Raw genomic sequence first — 22,632 nt, forward strand, 5'->3', positions numbered from 1 at the left:
CGTCGCTTTTGGGAAGGCATTCCTTTGTTACTGAACCTGAATTTTTTAAAAAATGGTTGGGAAATGAGTAAGGAATATCCACGGGCGCCCCAGGGTTTGATGTCTGGGAGACGGCTACAGCTGGGAGGAGTCAGAGGAGGAGCTGCAGCAGTTAAGGGATCGGCCTCTCTGCGCACCTGACATAGGGGCGGGGATCGGGGTGTGGCGCGGGGGACAGCTGTACTGCGGAACTGGGCAGCTTGAGGGCTTTTTATTTTTCTTTCCGAATTTTGGTTATAAAAGCCTGCGGCTCCTGGCTGGAGGGTGCGGAAGCCTTATCCGGGGCTTCGGGGCTGATCGCCGGGCCGGTGAGGAGCTGACAGTCAGCTCGGCCCTGAGGCGGGGTGGGGGGGGGGGGTTCCAGCCCCGGGCGGACGCCGCTCTCCCCTCGCGGCGGTCATGGCGAGATTCGGAGTGTGCGCGGCCGCGGTCGTCTTCTTGGTCGCCTGTCTGGTTTTGCACTCGCACTTCTGCGGCCCTTGGGTGAGTTGAGCGGTGAAGGGGGCGCGGACCGTGCGGGAGGGATGCCCCGCCGTGGGGCTCTCTGAACCGGGTCCCTGCGGCCGCCCTGCGGGCTTGCTCTCCACCCCCGCCCTGGGGGCCCAGCCTCCCGCCACGCGACACTCTTGTGGTGTTCACCAGTGACATGTGCCATCGCCACATCTCCCTCTGCTCCTGCCACACTCACACCACGTGCCAACGTTTGCTATGTTCCATTTGGTCTTTAGACGATTTAAAGAACTATCACTTGGATGAAATCATTTCAGTCAGTGCGGCAAATCCTCTGGCTGTGGAAAGACATGATTTTTCTTTTTTTCTTTCTTTTTTTCACCAGTCCTGGGCTTGAGCTCTGGGCCTGAGCACTGTCCTTGGACTTTCTCAAAGCTAGAGCTCTACCACTTGAGCCTCATCACCACTTCCAGCTTTTTCTATGTATGTGGTACCAAGGAATCGAACCCGGGTCTTCATTGCATGCCTAGGCAAGCACTCTACTACTAGGCCAAACTCTGAGCCCCAAGGCATACTTAAAAGTAAGCCTCATCTGGCTCTGGTGGAACGTGACTGTAATCTTAGCTACTCAGGAGTGTGAGATAAGAGGATCTTTGGTTCGAAGCCAGTCTGAGCCAGAAAGTCCCTCAGACTTTTTCTCAGGTTTACTAGTAAACAAGCCTGAATTGGGCCTGGAAGTTTGGCTTAGTGGTAGAGTGCTTGCCTAGCATGGGTGAAGCCTGGGGTTCTATTCCTTGGTACCATATACACAGAAAAACTCAGAAACAGTGCTATGGTTCAAGTGATAGAATGTTAACCTTGGGAAATCTTAGCGACAATGCTCAGGCCCTGAGTTCAAGCCCCAGGACTGCCAAAAAAAAAAAAAAAGAAGCCTGAATTGGATAAAAATGACAGAGTTCTAGAATTGAGCAAAAAGGCTCAGGCATAGCACTCAGGAGCAAAAAAAAAAATGATCAGGGATATAACTATACCCCCCCCACACACACACACATACAAAAGATGGGAGGGGGTAGGGGAAGGGAGCTCAATTTTCCCCTCCATAGAGAGACCGTAGAGCCTCCAGAGAGAATGCCAGAGCCTCATTTCCTTCCCCTCCCTGTTTGTTCTTACACTGTTGTAATCTTCTGGTTTTATTGAAGGTTTTAAGGAAACTTTCTTTTCAAAAGTGGAGAACGGAGAACATACTTTATCGCTTGGATTTGGATTGGCCTAAGTTTTCAGAATACTTTACTGGCGTGACATTTTGTGTTGCAGTGGATTCCCTCAACGGGTTGGTTTATGTGGCCCAAGTAAGTAAAATGTGGATTCTCCCCACTCACTAAAAAAGGAAACAATGGATCCCCATTTCTCTTCCATATAACTGTATATATGTGTGTTTATGTAATAACCACGTGCATTTATATTATGTGGGTTGTGCAACTTAATTTTGAATTGGTGTCATGTAAATTGGTTTTGCAATATTAGCTGTTAGTTTTTTAAATTTTCTTGTTATTTTACTGTTATTATAATGGTTATTGCAGAGGGGTTAGAGTTACATAAGTCAGGTTTAACTTTGCTTTTGAAGTTTTTTTTTAATTTAAACATTACAGACTTTCAAAATGAACCTTTTTAAATTGCTGACCAAATAAAAGATTGTCATTCCTTAAAACTGATCCTATCTAACTAAGCAGTTATTTTTGTACACCTTCAGAGAGGGGATAACATACCCAAAGTATTAGTGTTCACAGAGGATGGATATTTACTACGATCTTGGAATCATACAGTTGACACACCTCATGGTATGTTCGCATCCAGTACACCAGGAGACCAATCTGTCTGGATCACGGATGTAGGAAGTGGTATGTGCAGTAAAAATGCATAAAATTACTTTACTAGAAGCCACGTCTTTGCCCAGGTTCTTGCTTCCGCATTTTGAAATCAGTATTGCCAAATCTAATCACAGTCTCTTTAATAATTCACTAAATTACTTGTTGTTAAAAGTTTTATTTTACACTGAAGAATAAACAAGTAAAAACATGAATCAAATGATCTTTCTATAAACTATCAGTTACTTTTCTCAAATCTATATACTTCTTCAAGCAAAGTCAAATAAAATGCTAATCTCAGGGAACAAGTAAGTTCTATTTTCTCATTTTCTTTGACAAGTTTTCTTTCAAAAGAGCTTGTACTAACAAGTTATTATTGCTTTGCTGCCCAAAGTACAAAGATTTGCTGCAACTGAGGTTTATGATTTTGAAATTACACTGACTGAAGCATATCTGAAATCATTCTTCTGTTAAATATTTTTATTAGACAATGTTTAAAACCAAGAAAGCATAACTGCATTTACAGCTATGAAGAAAATTCTCAGAAGAAAAGGTTGTTTGTCTGGGCTAGTAAAGACCAGCTAGTAGAAGAGACAGCTTGAGATTACTTTAAGAACTCAGGAAGGAGTGAACTCATAAATGTAGTGTTTCTAATGTTCCTTGGCTTAGTTATGTTCTTCCCTTTTTAAAAAAAAAAAATTCCAGTATGGGGTTTGAACTCTGCGCTTCACACTTACACACTTGCTTGGCTGGTGCTCTACCACTTAAGCTATGCATCCAGCCCAACCTTTTTTTCAGTATTTTGGAAATAACTTCTCTGGCTAACTATCAGTCACAGCCCTCCACATCTCAGCCTCCTGAGAAGTAGAATTGTAAGTATGAGCCATCAAGCATCTGGTCCCTAGTTACATTCTTTTTTTTTTTTTTTTTTTTTTTTTGCCAGTCCTGGGGATTGAATTTGGCGCCTGGGCAGTGTCTCTGAGCTTCTTTTGCTCAAGGCTAGTACTCTACACTTGAGCCCCAGTGCCACTTCTGGCTTTTTCTGTTTTGGGTGCTTAGGAATTGAGCCCAGGGCTTCATGAATGCTAGACAAACACTCTACTACTAAGCCACATTCCCAGACTATCAGTTATGTTCTTAACTTGAAGGTCATACTGCTTCCCCAGTTATGGCTAATTCAGTTACTGTGTGTGTGTGTGTGTGTGTGTGTGTGTGTGTGTGTGTGTGTGTGAATTAAGGAATTCTTGATTGTCAAACTTGTTCTCAGAACATAAAATATTTCTTGGCCTTGGATGATAGATAACTCATTTAAGATTTTTTTTGGAGGGGGTCTGGTAAAATGATGGTTATAAAAACCTTGGAGTAGCTGAGTCAGTATAAAAGTATAATGAGATTTGACTATTTTTACTTTCCCACCCTAATTTTCATTGACAGTGAATTCATTGTGAATGGCCTTCACTTTTAATTTATTCTATACATATAATCTTTTTCTAGGGTAGAACTTTACTGATTCTCAGAAAAAAAATAGCACAGATGAACACTTCATTTTTTCCCCACTGTACCTTGTTTTCTCCACCCACAGTTCTAAAAAAAACATTTTATGTTCCTTCCCATTTTTCTAAGGAAATTCAGAAACTGAGAAGTTGCTTTTTCTATGAAATTTTTTCTCTTAGTATTGCTGCAAATGTGTGTATGTGTGTGTGTGTGTGTGTGTGTGTGCATGTGTGCCAGCCAGTGTGCACATGTGTACATGTGCACATGCACATGCGCCAGTCCTAAGCTTCAAGTCGGGGCCTGAGCAATGTCCTTGAGCTTCCAGTGGTTATGGAAATAAGAATCTTACAGACTTTGTAGGTTTGAGCCTCCTGAATAGCTAGGATTACGGGTGTGAGCCACCAGTGCCCATCTACTGCTTCAAATTTTAAGTGTCTAAATCAAGTGTAATGAGTATATTTCTTAAGACATAATTTGTAATGCATGGTGATTCTTTTTATAACTGGTAAACTGAGTGTATCCAGTTAGTCTTTTGAATACCTGTCAATGAATTTGACCTTGCATGCCTTCTGGCTGATTTTTGTTCAGTGTTTTGTCTTTTCTCTTATTTACTCTTGTTCTATTTACTTAATTACTTTTCTTATAAGATCACCTAAACTCAAAGATTATTTTCCTCCTCAAAGGAATAGTTAGTGGGTTCAATTTTGATTGATTTACACTAATATATATATATATATATATATATATATATATATATATTATTTGGGCTGGGAGTATGACCCTAGTGGTAGAGTGCTTGCCTAGCATGCACAAAGCCCTGAGTGCAATTCCTAGATACCACCAGAAGTGGTGCTGTGGCTCAGATGGAAAAGCTCAAGGACAGTGGCCAGGCCCCAAGTTCAAGCCCTAGGACTGGCAACAACAATAACAAAAAGAACACAATTTTTTTTAACAAGTCTGTATTTATAGGAATTGTTTCTTGACCTACTACTACAACTTAAGAGCTGCACATGACTGACTGAAATAACACTTGCAACTATAAGTTGTTTCTTTTATAGTTATTCTTGATTTTTTTTTAAATAAGCAACATCTGAAATGAAAATGGCACACCAATATTTGTTAACTTCATAAGCTTTCTACATAATGAACCATTTTAGGGGATTTTATTTATTTGAACTTAGAATTTGCTTTATAGTAACTAAGATTTTATTCATCAATAGATCTGACTGTAACTTAGAAAGAGACTATTTCATGTCAATGTTAACAGTTTCCTGAGCCTGTCAACCCTTTATTACTGTTTTGCCATCAAATTTTTGCTTATTTGAAAAGTGTGATGATTGTACAATGATCTTATTTGTGAGACATGAATGTCTGCCTTTACAGGAACCTTTGGTCATACTGTGAAAAGATACAATTCCTTTGGTGATCTCGTTCAAGTCTTGGGTACTCCTGGCAAAAAGGGCACAGCTTTGAATCCCCTGCAGTTCGATAACCCTGCAGAACTGTATGTGGAAGACACAGAAGATATTTACATTGTGGATGGAGATGGAGGACTAAATAACAGATTGATCAAACTGTCCCAAAGTATGTGGCTTTTGAATGTTACTCTATGAATTTGTTTTATGGTTGGCATAAGGTTTTAATAGTGTTAATATGTCAAGCCATGTATGGACTAATGCCCACTAGTTAGAATACACTAAAAAGAGACAGGTGGGTGATATTGCCAACAGTAAATGAATGTGCTTGCAGGCCTGTTGTCTTTTCATGCAAGAAACTGGAGGGGACAGTGGAGATAGTGGAGCTCTTATCCAATTAAAAATGGAGATGTTAGGAACCAGGACCCCCAGAATCAGATAGCCTGCAGGCTGATTAATCCATAAGCAATTTATCCAGTGCCAAACTTCTTGGTAGCCACTATAGGAGAGAGTTTGTTATATCTTACGGATAAGACACTTAAATGGAGTTTGTGGTAATTTTTAAAGTAAAATAGACTTCAAGAGGAGGAACTACTGAATTGGCTGGAGAAATAGCCTGAGATATTATAAATATGCAGTCTTGGGCCACATGCTTTGAGTAGAGGAAAAATAGGGTAAATAGAACAGTCTTGGATGCTTTATCTTGTGAGGGTTACAGATGGCATTAGCAGGAAATGAACTGGAAATGTGCTTTTGGAACAGTAGACAATTTGGGAAGTCTTTGAAAATCATCTGAGAACTCTTGAAGCTATATTTTGCCTAGACTGTATTCTTCTAAGGGATTTTGTTTTGTTTTCTCTTTGCTAGTACTTGAGTTTGAACTCAGGGCCACTTGCTCCCTCTTAGCTGGTGCTCTACCACTTAAGTCACTACAGTCTGGTATTTTGCTGGTTAATTGGAGATAGAATCTCACAGATTTTTATACTCAGGCTCGCTTTGAACCTCAGCACTGAGATTACAATCCTAAACCAATGGAACCCAGCTCTTGTTGAGGTTTTAGTAGGAAAGTGTTGTTCTAGAAGTAGAGGTTTTACAAGACATGATTGCTGTATTAGGATATCAGGAGTACTGTGATTTCAAGGTTAAGTAGTTAGCTTACCATTTAGGAGTGCATTTGGTCATTTCATTATCAGTTGAAAGGAAGGTGAGACAGGATAAAGGAGGGGGTCCAAAAAGTTGTATGAAATGAGTGAACAATCAGACCTAGGCAACATATTGACTGCGTGTCTATTGGTTTTCTGTGGCCGCTCTAAAACTCTACAAATGGAGTGATCTTAAACAACAGAAATGTATTCTGATAGTTTGAAAACCAAAAAATCTTAAATTAATTGAGTGGATGAAGTGACCTTTGGAGGTTCTAGAGGAGTTGTTCCTTGCTTGTTCTGTCTTCAAGCATTTCATGGCTTATGGAACTGTAACTCTGCCTCTGTTACATGGCCTCTTCTTTGTTAATTAAATCTCTTTCTCCCTTCTCCTCGGAGAATTTAGGGCCTACTCTAAAGCCAGGATCATCTCATCTTTAGGTACCTAATTTAATGACGTCTATAACAACTCCCATTTCTAAAGAAGGTGACAGGTTATGTAGACCTATCATTTGGAAGGCCACAATTTAGCCCTCCCTAGAGTAGTTTATAAGGTAGACAGACTATAAAAATAACAGGCCAGTGAAATAACAAAACCAAATAACGAGTAAATTCGAAGCAGTCATCAAGCAGAGATATGGAAATTTCACTAATTGCTTATAGTAATGAAGGAATTAGACGAGTGGATCTACAGACAGGAAGCCAAGAAAGCACAGTCAAGTCAGTGGGGCATAATTCTTTGCAATTTATGTTGTGAAATATAGCATGCAGACACAAGACATACACTGACATTGCACTAGCCATATGTACTTACTGTTTATAGATTTCATGATCCTTTGGCTGCGTGGAGAAAACGGGACAGGACCTGCTCAGTTCAACATTCCTCACAGTGTTACACTGGATTCAGTTGGTCGGGTAAAAATGTAGTATCTTTGTATTCGGAGGGGATGGGGGGAGGGAAAGAGGAAAAGGGAGAGAAAGAGAGAGAGAGGATGAGAGAAATTTGTGTGTGTGTGTGTGTGTGTGTGTGTGTGTGTGTGTGTGTGTGTGTATGTGTGTGTGTGTATTAAGTAGATGTGTCTGGCCAATACTTTTTTTTTTTTGCCAGTCCTGTAGCTTGAACTCAGGGCCTGAGCACTGTCCCTGAGCTTCTTTTGCTCAGGGCTAGCACTCTACCCCTTGAGCCACAGTGCCACTTATGATTTTTATCTGTTTATGTGGTACTGAGGAACTGAACTCAGGGCTTCATGCATGCCAGGCAGGCACTCTTATCACTGAGCCACATTCCCAGCCCTCAGTTATTCTCTTAATAAATGTACAGGTCCAATATTGACAGCATTTCCTGTGTATTTAGAACTTTGCAAGATAGTTGTTTTTATGTGGTAAAAAGAACAAATACTGAATCCAAACATAAAGTTACCTGAGGGAAAAAAATGTCTCCTTACACTAGGAAAAGTCTATTTACAAGAAAAGACAAAAGAGTTTTATTTTGAAAGTTTAGAAAATATTCATTCTCAGTAGTTCCACTCTGGGGAACAGAAACTTTAGCCAATGTATGTCAATCATTTTGTCTCTTTTCCAATTCTGTTACCAATTCTTTATCCTATAGTCGCTTTTTTTCCCCTAACCAGAGATATCTTTTTGCTTGGGGTTTGCTTCATTATTTCTACTTGGAAATAAAGCGAAGGGATACCAAAATTCACACACCCATAAAGATCTACTAAGGGGTGTCCTGAAGAATCAATACCTGGATCCCCAAATCCAGGCAATCCAATTGATGGTCCATCCTCTTGACGAGTCTTCCTCTTCTCTAAAACTCTGTATCATGAAAATCATTTTACTTTTCACAGAATGTTTTGCCCATACAATATAGAAGCCATTTAGAATGAATCTAACCTCCTATTTTTATACTAACATTTCTTTAATAAATCATCACAGTCAATAACTCACCTTAAACCTGTCCACCTTCTTCATATATTCTGTCATCTCCCTATCCTTCTTCTCAAGTGTGTCAGTGCTTTGGGCATGCTTTAGTCATCATAGTAGGTAGGGAGATCACTGAGTGGTAAACTTCCCACTAGGCTGAGCTGAGGAGCAAGTGACAAGTTGGCAGCACTCAGTGATGGCAAATGCTCATTAACAGATGAATGAGTGATTTCCTGTACCCTTATTCCTCTGCTTGACTGGATGGCCTCTTAGGTTTCTGGTTTCCCTCATGTTACTACAGTAGCCAAAGCATCTTGAGTTCTGTGTTTTGACACATGGCCATCAGACTGTGGCTCACATTTCTCACTGCTCTTTGACTGGGCTTTTGACCTTTGAATGTCAGCTTTTCCCCATCAGAAAACGGGATTTAATAATGTCCTCTTCTTTGGACACTTATATGTATTGCGGTAACGTAAGCAGACTAGCCAAAGTAATCCTTTTCTTTTCTTGTGGTGGGTCTTTCCTCAGGTGTGGGTTGCTGACCGAGGAAATAGAAGACTCCAGGTATTTGATAAAGACACTGGAGAGTGGTTAGGAGCATGGAGTAGTTGTTTCACAGAAGAAGGCCCCTCTTCAGTCAGGTAATTGTGCCTTTTCAGTTCAAGATCCTTACTTTTGTTAGTTTATTTGACTACCCATCCCTCAAGAGCCTTGAGAAAGCTCAAGGTATTTATTGTTTATGTAAATCAAGCATAAGTAGAAAGAAACAAGGAGTTTTATCTATGGGATAAAACTAACTGCCAGTGCTCTGAAATCCTAGTGTACTTCTTATATCCTGTGGCAAAAAAATCAAAGTGTAAGTCTACAGTAGTAGTGCAGGTTCTCCAGTAGTTTCCTTTTGTTTAGTAAACTATGATGTTGAGGGTTTGTTTGTTTGTTTTTTTAATTTAAGCTAATCGTTGTCTTTATCATGTCATTCCCTCAGCAGAATTCCAATTTTATCTTCCTTCTTTCTAATGGAATCATACAGCCAATAGATACCGCTGTTGTTGTGTGGCTGAGATTAAAATGTTGAAGTAGTAAATATTCAGGCTTATTCTGTACAATGCTTTCTCCTTAGATTCACTCCTGATGGGAAGTATCTGATTGTGGCCCAGCTGAAGCTCAGTAGGCTGTCCATCCTGGAAGCCCCACTCACCGAAAGTATTGGGCAGTGTTCTGTGATCAGCACCATCCAGCTACCAGATCAAGTTCTGCCACACCTATTAGAAATCGATGGAAAGACTGGGGCAGTCTATGTAGCAGAAATTGGGGCAAAGCAAGTGCAGAAGTATGTTCCTTTGAATAGCCATGTTCCTAAGTTTAGTGTTTAATGTTCTTTCTGTCTTTCTTTTTTTCTTTCTTTCTTTTCTTTCTTTCTTTTTTTTTTCTGGAGATGCATAGCAGTTAAGGTTCTCTCTCAGAATCATTTTGTGTTTAAAAATAATTTTTTTTTTGCCAGTCCTGGGCTTGAGCTCAGGGCCTGAGCACTATCCTTGGGATTTCTCAAGGCTAGAGCTCTACCACTTGAGCCTCAGCACCACTTCCAGATTTTTTCTATATATATGGTACCAAGGAATCGAACCCAGGTCTTCCTGTATGCTAGGAAAGCACTCTACCACTAGGTCAAACTCCCTGCCCTAAAAATAATGTTTAAGCACAAAAACCTGTTCATTCTTACCTGATCTGATACCAGAAAGATTTGTTTTTGTGGCACCAAGAGTAATGTTTTATCCCTATTCTTGGGGAACTTACTAAGTATGTAAGCCTTGAGCAGAATAGAGCAGAGACAGTGTCCAAGGTTCAAGGCCTTGAGGTCAAGTCCATGACTGACAAAAAAAAAAAAGGCAGGGGTTCAGAAAGAGGAACTAAGATTGTGGTGTAGTGATTACTTTGGTATATTATCAACCCTCTTGGGTTAAAAATGAGTTTATTGTATGTGTGTGTGAAGAACCAGAAACCTGTAATCCTCTCCTGTCTCCTCTCTGTTTTTTTTTCTTTTTTTGTGTGTGCTGGTAATGCCTTACTGGAGCTTGAACTCAGGTCATGGCACTTTCTCTTTTTCACTCAAGGCTGGTACTCTACCACTTGGGCCACAGCTCCACTTTAAGTTTTTGTGTGTGTGTTTGGGGGAGGGGGGTGCTCGCTAATTGGAGATAAGAGTCCCATGGACTTTCTTGCCTCAGATCCCAGCCTCCTGAGTAGCTAGGATTATAGACATGAGCCACCAGTGCCCAGCTAATTTCCTCAACTTACATACAGTGGACTGTTTACAAAATTGTGAGCGGAATGGTATGGAGAGTAATTTGAGTTTCCACAGAATACAGGGGACTAAAGACTCAAAAAGGAAAGAAGCAGAATGACTGCCTTCTGAGTAGCTTACTGAGTCTAGTAGAGAGGTAAGTGGACCCACCATCCCAGCACAGGGACAGCAGCACACTAGAACAGTGGAAATTTCTCTGGCCTGGACTCACGGAGCCTGCCATGGTATCTGCTTGTGCGCCACTTGGATCCAGTGAGCCGATCAGGGACAAGAAGGAGCAAACAACCCGATCTAAATCGGGAATATACAGAGTTACAACTAACTGTGAATTTCAGGAGTTTACACCTTTGTGTAAATAAAGCCCATCATTGGTTCTTTAGCTCTGAGATACTTACCCTGTATCCTAAGCCACTAATAACTATGGTTAGGCCTGTCCTCGGCAAAGGCTCAGAGGGTCAGTTGTATAACAGGTGCAGAAGTACCCCTGTAGGTATTCATAACAAGTATTTCATTGACTGGCTCTTCTAAATGTGCCATGTACATGATACCAAGTACTGAGTTCATCTTGGTATTATATTTATTACTTTTAGTAAAATGTGTCCTAATGGACTTGTGGTAGTTTAGCTTATATGGTGAATTGATTTTTAAGAAGTAATTTTAAGCTTTAAATGTGTGTATATGACCCAGGACAAGAAGTTCAAAAGCCTCTTTGAAGGAAGGTAAACTGTGTCTACTGGTGTCATTTTGAAAAGTTTCATAAAACTTGCTGAACATGCCATTCCTGTATGTTTGCAAAAGAAAGTGTCTGTTTTATTGGCATAATTTCAGTCACAGCATTTTACTTTCATGTTTTTGGATTAATGGGTTCAGTGAGTAAGAAATGTGTTTACATTAAAATTATGAATTTTAAAGAAAAGTTAATATTGTCTGGCTTCTTAATTAAAGGTTGAAGAAGTATACAATTTCGTTCTTCATTAAGGAATTTAAATAAGATCATGGATTGGTACTGAGAAAATATCTCCAGCTTTATACTTATGAAATAGTATAGTATACATATCCATAATGCTTGGAAGATTTAAAGCATGGAGTTTCCTTAGTGTAGGGATTAGGTACAACTAACAATAATAACTTACTAATTAATGCTCTATCACTATGGTTAGTGGAACTTTTTTTTCTTTTTCTCTTTTCCTTTTTTAGCCAGTCCTGGGGCTTGAGCTCAGGACCTGAGCACTGTTCTTGGGCTTTCTCAAGGCTAGAGCTCTGCCATTTGAGCTGCAGCACCATTTCTGGCTTTTTCTATGTATGTGGTACGTAGGAATTGAACTCAGGTCTTTATGCTTGCTAGGCAGTCACTCTACCATTAGGCCAAACTCCTGGCCCCTTCTTTTATATATTTTTTGCTGTAATTTTTAAAAAACTGCCATCTGGTCTTAGGGCCTCATGTTGTCACTCAGCACTTTTGCCCAAGGCTCATGTTCTACCACTTGAGCCATACCTCCACTTCCAGCTGATTTTCTGATTTGTCCATCCAGGCTATTTTTGAACCAGATACCAGTCTTCTAAATAGCTAAGATTATAGGCATAAGCCAGCCATGCCCAGCTAAAGGTGGTAGAACTTCCTTATATTTTTAATTTATAGGTGTATTTTGAGGTTTGGGAATAGAGGAATTGTTTCATTTTAGTAAACCAAAGATTATGTCTGTTTTTCCTTATTTCCACTGTAGGACTGAGTCTTTTATCAGTGAAAACATGGATGTCATCTAATGCTAGGCAATTTGTGTTTATAAGGCTAAGGCAAAATTTAATTTGTTTTTCATGATGTCTAAGCATTTTTTATTTGACATTGGGATAGATTTAGAAACAGCCAACCTTAAAATTAGAAGCACTAAAATGAATTGGAATCAAGTAATAATCAAATTTTAAATCGTTTAAATTCCTGGCATATATTTTAAAAATAAACTATGTTGTTAGAATATATCATCTTTGTTGATTTAACAGAAATGTGTGGGACAGGAAATGTGAAGTCATTTAGGCATGGGTCCTCTGTGCTACTTGTGTGCTAGCTGGGGAAACACTATTTAGCCCTGGACTTCAGCCTTCATTACTTCCTGAAATTCACACTTGTGGGTGCCCTGCATCCTGAAAACAGAAGAGGGCAGTAGAGCTCTGCTTATGAGCATTTCTTGATCGACTGAAGCTTGTAGGAGGGATGGGTGAGATTGTTGAAAGGGGTTACCTTGATCAAGATGCATTGTAGTCATAAACTTTTGTTAAAAGGTAAGTCTTTTGTACAGCTACTTAAAGATAATAAGGATAATTAATTATATTGAAAAAGCTTATCTTAACCACACATGTACTTCTCACTTTTTCCTGTGTAGCTTACTTCTATCTTGAGGAAATTACTAATTCTTCAAAAGCATGAAATTTTTACTGCTTAATTGGACTTTCCTTAAAAGAAAATTTACACCTTTTCAGTAATTTAAGCTAACAGCCAGAAGTAAGCAATTCTCCTTAGATCCCAATGTATCTACTTTCATATGTGAATTTAGTATTATGGTAAATGCATTATTCTTTTCCTGCTCCTTGATTTTACCTGTGATTGTTGATTATTTTATAAATAAGAAAAATGAACTATTTATAAAAAGGCCAAAACCTTTCTATTCCTGGCACTTACCTCTGCGGTTCTAGTTAACGGGACTCTAGTAAGTCCCCTTTTGTATATAAGAAATAAGTAATAATTGAGCTGTAAAAGAATATTTCTTAAAACCTTTCTTTTAGAATGTAAGGAATGAAATAACACTATTAGTTTTTGCAGGGATCTATTCTAAGTATAGCATAGTTAAATAGGAAAGAGAGATGTATTTCCTGCTCCCTAGTCAGGGAATAAGAGTTGAAGACTGAAATAACATTTGGGTTGTATTTCTGTGTAATTCATAAAGAGTCATTGTAATACATTAGACAGGGATGTCGTAAGTAAACTAAGTCTTGCATAGAATCTTCAAAAAGATCAATTTGCCTGTCACAAGAGGTTGGTATCATAAACTTTTAAGTTTATCTGCACTTTTCTTTAGGGGTACAGACATGTGTGTCATAAGTAAGCATGTTTGTAAGCATGCATGCATGTTTGTAACACATATGTTAACAACCAAAACACAACAGAGCAGTTTGATCAACAGTTAGTTGAAACTTCACATGAAATAAGTTAGACCCTCATGTATACCTTCACAATCATATGAAAGGGAGCCTGACCTGGCAACAAATTGTTTTAAAAAGATAAAGTTTGTTGACTGAAAAAATCCTCCTTATTAACTTTTGGCAGGCTTAAGCAGTATGTAGAGATATCATGATAATTTGATCAATAGGACAGACTATACCCTAGTAAACAGCTGCAGTGCTGCATTTCCTTGAGGATGTTCCATTCACGAAAATCTTAGAATGTATGTAATGCCAAAGTACATAATTACGGCTCTATGAATGCCTAAGAGAGTGATCCTGCAGGAAAGTGAACAGACTTCCTGAGCTTTCCACCAAACTAAGGCCATGCGTAAGAAATAGGCTAGGCTAACGAAAGAACCCTCTAACAAGGAACCACTTAGCAGTGGATGGCACTAGAGAGAGTTCATCTAGATACTGATCCTGAGTTATTATGCCTATGGCCTTCTCAGTATTTTCTCCAGGGTTTTTTTTTTAATCCAAATGAAATTGCAAGTAAAGCATTAAGTCCATTAGTTTACACAGTAAACAGAATTTTAAGGGATTCACTTGCAGTAGTAAAGCCAGATGTGGCAGCCACACCGTTGTCTCTGGCCAGTGACATGAACTGGGAGGGTGCCTAGGCCATGTGATCGTCCATATTCCAAAATCAAGATTTAGTCAGAGTATCGGAAACTAAAGATGTGGCTGGAATATACTAAGGTATAGATATGTCTGTGTGTGTGTGCACATGCGCATGCCAGTACTGGGGCTTAATCTCAGGTCCTCATGCTCTCCTTTAGCTTTTTCACTCAAGGCTGATGTTTTGCCATTTGAAGAACATCTGCACTTCTGGCTTTTTGCAGATAATTGGAGGTAAGAGTTTCTTGGGTTTAGGTTTATCTACCTAGGCTGGCACAAACTGTGATCCTCAGATCTCAGCCTCCTGAGTAGCTAGGATTACAGGTGTAAATCACCAGCTCACCAGCTCTTGACATAAACATGCCATTAAAAACATAAACTTAGAGTGGGTGCAGTGGCTCACACCTGTAATCCTAACTACTCATGAGGCTGAGATCTGAGACTTGTGTTCAAAGCCAGTCCAGGCACTATAAAGTCTCTGAGACTTGAATCTCCAATTAATCACCAGAAAACTGGAAATGGTGCTGTGGCTCAAAGAGAAGGGCGGTAGCCTTGAGCTGGTGAGCTCAAGGAACAGTGCCCAGGCCCATAGTTCAAGTCCCATAACCAACTGAAACAAACAAAACAAAACAACAAAAACATAAATTTGGGCTAGGAGTGTGGTTTAGTGGTAGAATGCTTGCCTACCACACACAAAGCTCTGGGTTTGATTCCTTGGTGTCAGATACCTAGAAAAAGCCTGGAGTGGCACCGTGGCTCCAGTGGCAGAGTGAAAAGTGTCCAAGGACACGAGCAAAAGTGTCTAAGGACAGTGCCCAGACCCTGAGTTTAGGCCCCAGGACTGGCAAAAACAAACAAACAAAAAACATGGACTTGTTTTCAGTTGACATTAATGCCAACTATTAATTCATCTAATAGCTATTTACATTTTAGGTGCCAGGATGTGATGGTGAGCGAGGTAAGTGCCCTTCTGGATTATATTCTAGTTGAGGAAATAGAGGGGTTGGAGAGGAAAATGAGGTTTTGATAAGATAGACTTGGTGGTATCCACTAACATTTGACTAAACAGATGCTCCTTCTCAGCGTTTTTTGTTTCTATCCACCACTGCCATGGGACCTGAAAGAGCTCTTTGCTTGCTTCCCAGCCTGCAAGCATCTATTGGTTGCCTGTATCACTTGGTTCTAGACATTGCAATATAAGTGGAAGTCCATGGGCAGACTTCTGAAAACAAACAAACAATAACATTTTGTTTCCTTGACAAAAAATAAAACCAAATCGGTCAGGAGTATCTAGCACCATCTTTCCATCTCTGCCTTCACCCTGATTAGGCTTGCTGGAGTGCAGTGGCAATCCCTCAGTGACCAAGTAGCAAACTAGCAATCTTAGGGGAGGCAGAAATATGGATGTCTGAGCTTTTAGGAGCTTGGAGAACATTGCACTAGCATGTAGTTCCTTTTTCTAGAATTCCTTTTATATGAGATGGTTAAACATTTCTGCATTTTAAGCTACTGGTAGTTGAAATTTTTTATGAAGAGAAAAGCATTCCTAGGAAATATAATGTTGAAAGTGACTACGTTAATTTGAAAAGGATGGAAACTTTTACAGTTTTATATATACACACACACACACACACACACACACACACACATACACACATATATATCCAGGAATATAAGTTACTCTAATGCTTTATTTTTACACCTTTTGCCTTTTGTGACAGATTTACATTTCTGTGTCAAATTTATCCTGTATGTTTTTTCCATTTGTAATCAGTCATTAGTGCTAAAGAGGTGTCAATTTTTCTATCTCTGTTAACCTTAATGAACTTTTGCTGATTGTAATTAGCCATTATAGATATTTACATTTTCTATATTTGCCACTCTGAAAATAAATATGATTAGACTTTAAAAATACGTTTTTTTTTTTTCAGGACCAGAAGTGTGGCACAGTGGTAGAGTGCTTGCCTAGCCCACACAAAGCCCTGAGTTTGATTCCTCAGTACCACATACACAGAAAAGGCTACAAGTTGTGTTGTGGCTCAAGTGGTAGAGTGCTATCCTTGAGCTCAGGGTTGGGGCACTGACCCTGAGCTTAGTTTGCTCAAGGCTAACACTGTACCACTTGAGCCACAGTGCTTCTGGCTTTTTCTGTGTATGTGGTACTAAGGACTCAAACCCAGGGCCTAATGACTGGTAAGCACTACCAGTCACTCTACTAGAAAGCAACATTTCCAGCCCAAATATTTGCTTGTTATTTTACATTTTTATTACATTAAGTATATCATTCAAAATGTTTGGGGATGATATCCTCATTTCTTATTTTAGTGGGAATGTCAAGTTTACTTTCAGTTGGGATAATTTTGTCTCTTTTTAATTTCATCATAAATAATTGGTATCTAGGCAATGTATTGGTGGAATGAGGGTTAAAGATTTTCCCTTATGGTTACTCTTGGACAAAACTGTTCTTAGACTTAATATGAGTTTCCATGAAACTAATTCTTGAAAGAAAGAGGGCAGTAGAGTTCAATTCATTGCAACTTATTTTACTATATATCTAGCTATCTCCAAAAGAAATGATTTAGAATACAGTAAGATAAAATCGTATCAGAAATTGCATGATGGCAGGATAAAAGTATGTTTCTTCAAATCCTGGATGAGTAAGTTGTTTTTGAGGCCATTGTGGCAAAGAAGGATGCAGTTCTTACCTGATAAAAGAAGATAGATCTGTCCTTCAGAGAACCAAGTCTTCTACTAACATTGCACAGATTCTTATAAGTGAAACAAAAAACATCATCTAAAACTTAATAGAGCATAAAACTTTTAATTTTTTTATAATACTCAAGGATGGTGTGAGGAGGGGATAGAGCTTTCAAACAAATAAATGTAAATCAATAATATGAACTGAAATAATATTTACATTTAGTGCACATACCACCACTTGGATGCATAGTTATCAACATTTTCTAGTATAGTGATGACAGTTCCTGTATCTCTATTTTCCAATAGCTCAGGTGGTTCCTGAGCAGTTGACATGATGGTGTGTGTGTGTGTGTGTGTGTGTGTGTGTCTGAGGAAATGACTTCTTTACCACATTTTAATTAAAACTTGAATTTTCACCAGGCATCTGTGATTCATGCCTATAAACCTAGCTACTTGAGGCTGAGGGCAAAGCCAGCCAACCACAGCCAAGTCTGAGAAACTTATCTCCAGCAAAAAGCTGGAAGTGGAGGCGCAGCTTCACTGATAGAGTGCTAGCCTTGAGCAAAAAAAGCTAAGTAAGAGTGTGAAGCCCCAGGTTTAAGCTCCAGTACCCATATGCATAAATAAATAAATATAAAAATTTAAAAATTAAATAAATAATTTAAATTGTCCTATGTGACTGTTGTTTATATATTGGATAGCATAGCATAAGTTTGTTGTCATAATGGCATAATTTTTGTTTTCATTCAATTTCTTTACTCGTTTTTGTAATTTACCTTTATTTTGAGAGCCCCCATCTAAAATTAGGGTTCTGGTACCAGAAATGAAGGAGAGCCAGTCATGGGTGATTATGATGTTCCTTCCACAAAATACTTTATACCTATCAGCCTGGAGATTAGGGTGTCTCTGACCTGTGTGCAGCTTATTCTTGTGTCTGTGAGGGATAGATGTCTGCATTTTATTCTAGCCACTGGCTTTAGCCATCTGGATGTGGTCTAGAATTCAAAATGGTTGAGGAAAGCAAAGCACATCTTCCGACACAAGGAAGTTAATTCTTTGAAATGGACGCTGAAGTAATATCAACATCCTAAAATTTGCTCTTAGCTATCTCCTGCCAAAGTCTTAAGACAATTGATTATTCGGTGTGACCCTTCTGATTAGAAATTGGAGTTTCCCTGACATAGATTATGGGTTTCCCCTGCCTAGATATGGATCTGAGGAACCACAAATACAGAAAGAACCAAGAATCTTCTCAAAGTCATTCTGCCAGTAATCTCAGAGTAGAGGGCTCTAGAGTTCAAAGCCATCTTGGACTAAATAGCACTATCCTGATTTTTTTTAAAAAAAACAACAAAAAACAAATAACGAAGTTATGTTGACATCTGAACTGAAATGTCATCTTGAACTACCACACCAAGCATCCGCAATATAGATATTTACCTGTTAAGTGCCATCTGAGGTATTTCCCTGTTAAGTGCCATCTGAGATAATTACAGCAATTTTTTTTTGTCATACTGAGTTTGAGCTCAAGGTCTTGTGCTTGTTTGGCAGATACTCTTAACAATTTAACCACACTCCAGCCCATTTTGCTTTTGTTTTAGCTATTTTTCAAATGCTCAGGGTGAGTATAGGTCTTGATAATTCTGTTTACTCTTCCAAGTTGTTGACGTAACAGACATGTGCCATTGTACTTGGCTTGAGAGTGTGTGTGTGTGTGTGTGTGTGTGTGTGTGTGTGTGTGTGTGTGCACTTGCTGCTCCTGGGACTTGAATGCAGGGCCCCGGTTCTGTCCCTGACCTTTTTTGCCCAAGGCCCAGTGCTCTGCCTTTTGACTTATTGGAGATAAGAGTCCCATGGACATTCTATGCTCTTCAGTCTTTTAAGTAGGATTACAATCATGAGACATGGATGCCCACGGCACCCAGCTTTGCTTAGTTGAGTTGGGGTCTTGCAAACTTTGTCCCAGCTGGCCTCAAAACATTATCCTCCTGCTTTTCCCCTCTGAAGTAGCTAGATTACTGAGGTCAGCCGTTGTGACTCCTGAACTCCTGAACTACCCCCAATTTAAGAGGAGATGGTCTGCTTTTACACAGAGTTTTTATTTGGGTTATCATGCCACAAGTCCTGAGCCACATGAGTTTATGTTACTGAAAAAAATGAACCCATGAATGGATTACTCGATTTTTTTTTTTCCAGAGCTGAGGACCGAACTCAGGGCCTTGCATTTGCCAGGCAAGGGCTCTTCCGCTAAGCTAAATCCCCAACCCCTAGATATTTTTTATTTAAACTCTTCAAAATATCTGCTCTGTTCCCTCTAGTGATTTTCATTTTAACCATGATTAGTATAGGACTCTTTATTACTCAGAGTAATTACGAAACTAGTTGTTGCCTAAGGCTACTCCTTACATCTGATTATAAAGCCAGGTTATTAGACTTGGGGAAGAGAAATTTTATTCATTTGATTTTTTTTTTGCACAGGCCTTGTGCCAAGCACTCTTTTTTACTATTTTGTAACTTTTAAAAAAAGCACCAGTGGCTCATGCCTGTAATCATAGCTACTCAGGAGGCTGAGATCTGAGAATCATGGTTCAATGCCAACAAACATATGTTAGGAGAATACATAAGACTCTTATTTCCACTTCACCACCAAAAAGCTGGAAATGGGTCTATGACTCAAGTGGTAGAACATTAACCTTAAGGAAAAGAAGCTCAGGGACAGTTCCAGACCCTAAGTTCAAGTCCTAGGACTCACAGACTCACACACACACACAGACACGTGAAACAAAACTCCCAAAATACTCCATTTAAAATGTAATTTCTTGGCCGGGAGTTTGGCCTAGTGGTGGAGTGCTTGCCTAGCATGCAGGAAGACCCGGGTTCGATTCCTCAGTACCACATACATAGCAAAAAGCCGGAAGCGGTGCTGTGGCTCAAGTGGTACAGCCCTAGCCTTGAGAAAATCCAGGGACAGTGCTCAGGCCCTGAGCCCAAGCCCAGGACTGGCAAAAAAAAAAATAATTTCTTAACCATGTGTAAGTGTACAATTCAGTGGTATTAACTATTAACATTGTTGTATAAACAATCTGTAAACTCTTCTTATGTTGTAAAACTGAAGCTGTAGTCATGAAACTACTCCCATCCCTCTTTCTCCATTCCCTGGTGACCAGTATTTTAGAAACCCTTTTTCTGTGGCTGTAATTACATACATGTATTCTAAACATGGAATCATACAATTTCATCCTTTTCTGTGGCTTACTCACTTTAAAGTAATATTCTCACACTCTATCTATGTTGTAACATGTGTCGAGGTTGTTCCTTATTTTTATTTATTTATTTATTTATTTATTGCCAGTACTGAGACTTGAACCCAGAGCCTGGGTGCTGTCCCTGAGTTTCTTTTGCTCAGGCTAGCCCTCTACCACCTGAGCCACAGCACTACTTCTGGCCTTTTCTGTTAATGTGTTATTGAGAAATAAAACCCAGGATTTCATGCATGCTAGGCAAGCACTAGGCCACTAAGCCACATTCCCAGTGCTATTATTTTTGTGGGTCATGGAGCTTGAACTCTGGGCCTCAGCACTGTCCCTGAGCTTTTCAGCTCAAGGCTACTACCCTACCCTTCAGCCACAGCTCCATTTCCCATTTTCTAGTGATTAACTGGAGATGAGAGTCTCATGGCTTTGTAGTACCCAGGCTGGCATTGAACTGCAATCCTTATGTCTCAGTCCCCCAGTGTAGCTAGGATTGCAGGCATGGGCCACCTTGCCCAGCTATAATGCCATATTTTAAAGGCTGAATATTATTCCTTTCTGTGTTTCTACCACATGTATTTGTTACCAATCCATCTGTCCATGAGCATTTGTTTTGCCTCATCTTGACTACAGTGAATAATGCTTTCATGAACATGGCTGGACAGATACCTCTTTCAGATCCTGCTTTGGGTACTTTAGGAGGCATACCCTGCAGTGGGATTCCTGGATCCCATGATTCTAATTTAAGTTTTTGATGAAACTCCATTCTGTCCTGCACAGCAGCTAGCTGCATTGTTGCAGAGTCTCACTAGCCATGCACAAGGGTTTTCTCCATCCTTCCCCCTTCTTGCAATTGCTTGTGTTCTTTCAATAGCAGTCATCCTAGAACTTCTTAGCTAATAAATGTCACTATGATACCACTCTTTGTACTTTTTAAGAGTGATTTGCTTAGAAGTATTTCCAACCAAATGAATACTTGACAGTTACTGAAGACTTAATGACTTGGCAGAAGACACAACTCTAAGCATGTTCCATGCACTTGCTCACTTGATTCTCACCATGGCCCCTGAGGTTAGCACATTCATTATGAGATGAACAATGGTGCCACAGGAAAGTTGAACAACTCCAGACAGCTAGTAATGTGCAGCAATGGAATTCAAACTCAAGGAAGTAGGGCTCCAAATTTGTTCTCCAACCACTGTGCTAATCCGCTTCTTTCTTAGAAGGATGCACACAAATAATGCCTAGTTGCTTATATAAGACCTAGAAGATCATGGCTTGAAGCCAGCCCAGCGGAAAAGTTTTTGGGAGTCTTTGTCTCTAACCAGCAAATGCCAGACTGGAGACATGATTCAGGTGATAGAGTATCAGCTGTAATTGTCTAAATGTAGTTCAAGGTTGAGAGTTCAAGCCCTTATACTGGGGGGGGGGGGAAGAGAGAGAGAGAGACAGAGAGAGAGATAGACAGGAGGAGAGGAGGTGAGGAGAGAGAGGGAATGTCTGCAAGTGTGTGTTCACTAAATAGCAAAACTTTAGAATTCAGAAATATGCAAGACAGCAATGTAAGCCTATGGTGTGTCCATCCTATATAGATGCTTTTTTTTTTTTTTGCCAGTCCCAGGGCTTGAACTTAGGGACTGGGCACTGTCCTTGGGCTTTTTCAAGGTTAGTAGTCTACCACTTGAGCCACAGCATACACTTCACTTTTTCTGTGTATGTGTGCCAAGGAATCGAACCCAGGGCTTTGTGCATGCTAGGCAAGCACTCTACCATTAGGCCACTCTTCCAGCCCCTATAGATGCTTTGGTGGGCCCTGAGAAATAATTATTATGGCTGGGCACTGGTGGCTCACACCTGTAATCTTAGCCACTTAGGACACTAAGGAGATCTGAGGGTCGAAGTTCAAAGCCAGCCTGGGTAGGAAAGTCTGCAAGATTCTTATCTCCAGTTAGTTACTAAAAAGCCAGAAATGGAGCCATGCCTCAAAGTGCTAGAACACGAACTAGCCTTTAGCACAAAAGCTCAGGGATGGTGTCCAGGCCTTCACTTCAAGCCCCAGGACAAGACTGTTATGGGGACTCTAAAGCCATGTGATTAAGATATAACATAAAGTTTTGAAGATCTGGGCTGGGAGTTTGGCCTAGTGGTTAAAGTGCTTGCCTAGCATGCACGAAGACCCGCGTTCGATTCCTCGGTACCACATACATAGAAAAA

At 39.9% G+C, this 22,632-nt stretch overlaps 1 protein-coding gene across 2 annotated transcripts in view; it reads left to right on the top strand.

Annotated features, from left to right (window-relative positions):
* Nucleotides 1-399: 399 nt before the first annotated feature.
* The window catches only part of Nhlrc3 (NHL repeat containing 3), a 24,949-nt gene continuing 2,716 nt past the window's right edge, over nucleotides 400-22,632 (top strand). The window contains exons 1-7 of one of the 2 annotated variants that reach the window (XM_090342300.1): nucleotides 400-522; nucleotides 1,689-1,838; nucleotides 2,240-2,387; nucleotides 5,232-5,432; nucleotides 7,229-7,320; nucleotides 8,860-8,972; nucleotides 9,452-9,661. In XM_090342300.1, coding sequence (XP_090198426.1) covers nucleotides 439-522; nucleotides 1,689-1,838; nucleotides 2,240-2,387; nucleotides 5,232-5,432; nucleotides 7,229-7,320; nucleotides 8,860-8,972; nucleotides 9,452-9,661 — 998 coding nt within the window. In that variant the 5' untranslated portion in view covers nucleotides 400-438. Of the gene's footprint in view, nucleotides 523-1,688; nucleotides 1,839-2,239; nucleotides 2,388-5,231; nucleotides 5,433-7,228; nucleotides 7,321-8,859; nucleotides 8,973-9,451; nucleotides 11,188-22,632 lie in introns of those variants that run through there. The other variant, XM_090342298.1, reaches the window with a different exon arrangement.

This window comes from Megascapheus bottae, chromosome 11 (genome assembly GCF_031878675.1).
Source record: "Megascapheus bottae isolate mThoBot1 chromosome 11, mThoBot2.hap1, whole genome shotgun sequence".
NCBI classification, from domain to species: Eukaryota; Metazoa; Chordata; class Mammalia; order Rodentia; family Geomyidae; genus Megascapheus; species Megascapheus bottae.